This window comes from Doryrhamphus excisus, chromosome 22 (assembly GCF_030265055.1).
Source record: "Doryrhamphus excisus isolate RoL2022-K1 chromosome 22, RoL_Dexc_1.0, whole genome shotgun sequence".
NCBI lineage: Eukaryota > Metazoa > Chordata > Actinopteri > Syngnathiformes > Syngnathidae > Doryrhamphus > Doryrhamphus excisus.
In genome coordinates, this window is record NC_080487.1 from 6,200,032 (window position 1) to 6,205,629 (window position 5,598).

The 5,598-nt window shown below is 45.7% G+C and overlaps 1 protein-coding gene across 1 annotated transcript; it reads left to right on the forward strand.

Annotated features, from left to right (window-relative positions):
* Positions 1 to 2,188: 2,188 nt before the first annotated feature.
* On the forward strand, positions 2,189 to 4,396 carry LOC131109574 (Krueppel-like factor 2). The gene is made up of 3 exons (XM_058061735.1): positions 2,189 to 2,495; positions 2,570 to 3,455; positions 3,545 to 4,396. The coding sequence occupies exons 1-3, from the start codon at positions 2,424 to 2,426 to the stop codon at positions 3,718 to 3,720; spliced, it is 1,134 nt and encodes a 377-aa protein (XP_057917718.1). The 5' UTR covers positions 2,189 to 2,423; the 3' UTR covers positions 3,721 to 4,396.
* The last annotated feature ends 1,202 nt before the right edge of the window (positions 4,397 to 5,598 follow it).

A 5,598-nucleotide genomic window follows, 5' to 3' on the forward strand; every position in this document is an offset into this window, starting at 1 on the left:
CCAATGAAAGACTCATTGCTATTTCTGCCATTTTGTCCTCATTTGTCATGAGATACATAGATATACTGTAAATAGAAAGCATCATGTCACGCTAATAAAGGACGTCCCTGTGGTGGCACGTGATGGAAGCATTGTTTTTATCCAATGGACATGATACAGAAGATGAAGAGTGATATCGTAGATAGCTCAGATACGTGGAAGACATGCGTACGGGTCATAGACAAGGTTGGATCAGCTGACCTTACCGGATCTCATGATGCGTGATACACTTTCCACACAAGACGCTGACGGCGGACAGGATAGCTGGACGTGAGGTGAGCCATTTGTTTACATCATCATCTCCATCATCATCATCATCTCCATCATCATCATCATGTCCATCACCACCACTGGCCAATCACAGAGTGAGCTGGAAGACATGACATTTGATGTAGCACACCATCTCATGACCTATAATATTGTATATTTATTATATTACTATAATATTTATATATACTTTTTAGGATTGTCCGATATTGCCTTTTTTACTGAAACTGTCAATTTCCAATACCAATATCAGCCGATACGGATATCGATATGTGTAACATGACATGACATTGTATACAGTACTGCATTTTTTTATATCGGTTTTCATGATTGGGAAAAAAATCCAATACCGACGTCGACCGATATATTTTTATACTGATATTGGGACGATAATTGTCAAAAATGTCTCATACGTACATACATACATATATACACACACACACGTACATACACATACATACTTATATACACACACGTACATACACATACATACTTATATACACACACATACATACACATACATACTTATATACACACACATACATACACATACATACATATATACACACACATACATACATATATACACACACATACATACACATACATACATATATACACACACGTCCATACACATACATACTTATATACACACACGTCCATACACATACATACTTGTATACACACACGTACATACACATACATACATATATACACACACGTACATACACAGATACTTATATACACACGTACATACACATACATACACATACGTACATACACATACATACATATATACACACACATATTTATATACACACACGTACATACACATACATACATATACACACACACGTACATACACATACATACATATACACACACACGTACATACACATACATACTTATATACACACACGTACATACACATACATATATACACACGTACATACACATACACATACACATACATACATACAATATTCAATACATATGCACATACATACATACATACATACACATATACATGTGCAAATATATGCACACACATATACATATATACACACATGTACACACATATATGTGTGTGTGTGTGTATATATAGACTGTATATATACAGTCTACACACACACACACACACATATGTATACACACATATACATACACACGTACATATATGTAGTGTATGTATCCAAGGTGTGTCCAAACAAGAGATGACATACGTCTAAAAACAAAGAGTGACACACGTGACACCTCCTATCTATATCTATAGCTATCCAATCCATGCCTATAGCTATAATTGCTGCCCCAAACCAACCATCAATATCGGCGTCTTAAGTTTCGGTGCTGCCGCCGCGGTTGTGATGCAAATAAAAGCATTAGCACTTGAATGGGATGTTGCTAGAAATCATGTTTACATCCAAGCCGCTTTAATGCTTCTTTTCCCCGCTTTGTCCGACCAGCCTGGCGCCTGTTTGGACAAGCCTGCTGGGCCGCAACAAAACCTGTTGCTCTTCCATTCATCGGCATGAGACACCCCGATATATTAGGGACACTTCCACGCGCACCTGCAAGCCACACCCACAACAAAATTATCATTTTATTGTATTGAGCATATACATATCTGTTCAATATCTGTTCCATTGAATGCCGCATTACGTAACGGTTGCCATATGAACGGCTTGAGTGTGTTTGGAAGCGGCTTGACACTTTTTTTCCAGCTCAAAGTGGGGCGTGACAGTGGGGTGTGTGTGTGTGGGGGGGGGGGGTTGTGCGTCATTACACGTGGGCACGTCTCCTCCTCCCCCTCCTCCCCCCTCCCCGTACGTTTAAAGAGCTTGACAAGCAGAGCACCGAAGCCTTCATTGCGCGCACTGGAAGCGCCAGAGTTCCCCTGCAAGCCGCTTTATAAAGCGCTAAAATTACACGCCAGCGACGTGGTTTCCTGACTGCCCCACAATTGGCCGAGCCCGACCGGGGACGGGGACTTATAAAAAGGAGCCCTCCTACTCGCAGCACACAGCCGGGCGAGAACACTTGTTGCGGATCAAGCGGGGGAAAAAAGGCGCACGGATTTACGCGCAGCTTTTTTTTGTGTTGCCACGCAAAACCAAAACATGGCTCTATCGGGAGTGATGCTGCCCTCCTTCTCCACATTCACCAACGCCAGAGAGAAGCCGTGGGAACACGTAAGTCTAAAGTCTTGTAGAGTTCTGCCTGAAACCAGACTTTTTTTTTTAAAGTGCGTGTTTTGACGTTTCAGAGGTGGAAAGCAGAAAGCGACAAGCCCCCCTCATCCGGGGTCTGCTCCATGCTGGAGACAATGCACGGGGTGGAGAACCTGTGCGCCAAAAAGGACGACGAGGATCTGAGCAACTACTTGGATCTGGATTTTATTCTGGCCAACAGCACCGCCTACGTGGCTCCGTCCGATCCGGGGGTGTACAGCGAGGAGGCCGCCTTCCCAAACGCGTCCGGGGACCACAGGTCCCCGCCACCACCGTACGGTGCCAGCCTCATGACGGAGCTGCTGCGCTCTGAGCCCGGAGGTGGCGGTGGCGGCGGCTACGGCGCAACGCGTAGCCCCCCCGCAGTGCAGGGCAGGTTTTACGTCAACACCACGCCGTTCCCGCGCCAGGACATCAAAGTGGAGCCCCCCATGGAGAGCTACGGCCCCGTGATGGGTATGGTGCCTCAAAGCTGCAGCAAAATCAAACAGGAGGGGAACGTTTCCTGCATGATGTCCTTCGAGCAGCCCCGAGTGGCCATCTCCCCCTTGACGCCCCCTCTCAGCCCGGACGAGCAGGCGGCCTCGGACATGTGCCCGCAGATGAGCTGCTTCTCCGGTCACAAGTACCACAACCCGACCTCCTTCCAGCACGCACCCCATCACATGCACATGGCCTACCATGGAGGGCACCACCCGGCTTTCGGCGTCTACGACGAAGCCCTCAGCATGCAGCCCGGCGCTCAGAGAGTGATGCTCACGCCGCCGTCCTCCCCACTGGAGCTTCTGGAGGCCAAGCCCAAGCGGGGGCGACGCACCTGGCCGAGGAAGCGCACCGCCACGCACACCTGCACCTTCGCCGGCTGCGGGAAGACGTACACGAAGAGCTCGCATCTGAAGGCGCACCTGCGCACGCACACGGGTAAGAGCAGCGTTTCGCAGCGTCCTTAACGCACCACGGATCACACAATCCAAAACAAACCCACCTTAATCACGTGTGTTTCCGTGCAGGTGAGAAGCCATATCACTGCAGCTGGGAAGGCTGCGGATGGAAGTTCGCCCGTTCGGACGAGCTGACGCGTCACTTCCGGAAACACACCGGACACCGGCCCTTCCAGTGTCACCTGTGCGAGCGGGCCTTCTCCAGGTCTGATCACCTCGCACTGCACATGAAGAGACACATGTGAAGGACTCACTTGGGTGGGGGGGGGGTTAGTTGTTGGGATGTTTTTGATATTTAAAATATTTCCACGTGACCAAAGACTTTTGTTATATATATATATATATATATATGATTCTAATATTAAGAATGTTATCCAATAATGTGGCTGGTACTACTTTGCTTGGAAAAAAAGGGGCTGGCCCTGTACCTGATGCATCTCAATACATGGGAATATCTTAGGAAAACTATAATATTCCATATAGTACAGAGCTGAAGAATGTATTTCTTCATATTTGTGCTGACGGCGGCCATTAAAAAGCAGTTTATGCCTGATATCCCCATGTATTGAGATGTAATCCATATTCTGCTCTGCATTGACACAACTGGAAAGCTGCGTGTGATACACAAGTGCCTTTCTATGACTCTGCTACTGTTGACGGTGACACACACACACCACTTTAGTAGACAATCTTGTCCGCAGGAAGTGCAAAAGACAATGTTTTTTCCCAAAGAAAACTGCCTCAATGAATGAACTGAATGGCTTAATTATTATTATTATTATTATTATTGTGTGGTGATTCCAGCCCCCTTGTGTACACTATCAGGGCTTGACGTCCTGTGCATTATTTTGTACTTAAATATATATATATGTACATGATTTTATACTGCCAAATGTGTATTTATTGTAAATATTAAAATCTGAAAGTGACTCGTGTCTTGTGGGAACGGCATCACAGCAAAGTGGATTCTACATGTTGCCACTTTACTTTGAAAAATATGAGCGCTTGATTTCCACTGTGATGTTTTGCAGCTGCAAGGGGACACGCAAGCTGCAGCCACTTGTGGGCTTAGCCTATAAATACAAACACTCCATTTTCCATGATTACAGAGTGAGCCCGGAGCCGTCTGGACAAGAGGGGCGCACGCAGCAAAGCCTCATCAGGGAGCCCTCAAATTCCCACTTTCTGATGGCTAGAAATTACAGCAAACATCAAACGCAGCCCCCTTAATACTACAATTACATACAAGGCTACCCGTCTCAAAGCTGCGTGGTGTCACTCCGCCCGCTTCAAAAGCATCCCGGCCGGGCGCCAATTTGAACCGGGTCCGCAAGAATTTGGACACGGACAGGAGGTTTTATGATTTGGGTCTCGGTGCGCCGCCGCAGTCGGTTTGAAATGAATCCACCAAGATGTGATTCATGGCTAGATTTTTAGCTTTTGAATCATACGCCATTTAGGAATTACAGAGGAATGCAATATGTGCCTTAGAGTAGTCAGTGTACAGCTTACATAGCGGTATAGATGTGGTATCCGCTGACAACTATCTGGCAACCCACCTAAGGAGCAAGATGTGTCTTGTCTATACGGTCAAGTCGTGATGGTGCATGAGTGCTACCGGCACTGGGGAGAAACAAGGTATCCATGTATGCTGTATGTCGATCCAAACACACGTCCAAATGATCAATTCCTGCTGAGGAAGGAGAAGGTGGTGGGAGGGGTCGATTATGTGTGACGCACACACTAAACACATCGTTTCTACATTGTAAAATCGGGATTCAGTGTTTAGTCAATTTTAACATTCTGCATGAATATGCAAATTAACCAGGATTGTCTTTACCGTTTGTCTTTGGCCATGAGGTGGGCTGCACGTCACCTTTATCACGATTAATCCAGTGTTGGCTTGGCTGCAATTAAAAAGCATTATTAGTTTTAGAGGTCAAATAAATCAAACATAAATAGCATATAGCAATCTGGTATGCTAAAGAACAGATTATTCAGTATTTCTGATTACTGAAATAAATATTGCAAGGACGGACGGTCAATGAGATCCTCAAGTTCAAGACCAGTAATATTTTTTGGGGGGGTCTACCACTTGATTATTTTGTTCCATGACCCTCAGA

What these genes read in the sequence shown, in the direction of transcription:
- LOC131109574 (XM_058061735.1), top strand. Translation starts at nt 2,424, where the DNA reads ATGGCTCTATCGGGAGTGATGCTGCCCTCCTTCTCCACATTCACCAAC. An exon ending in GAGAGAAGCCGTGGGAACAC is followed by an intron (nt 2,496 to 2,569) that starts GTAAGTCTAAAG and finishes TTGACGTTTCAG; the next exon opens with AGGTGGAAAGCAGAAAGCGA. An exon ending in GCACCTGCGCACGCACACGG is followed by an intron (nt 3,456 to 3,544) that starts GTAAGAGCAGCG and finishes GTTTCCGTGCAG; the next exon opens with GTGAGAAGCCATATCACTGC.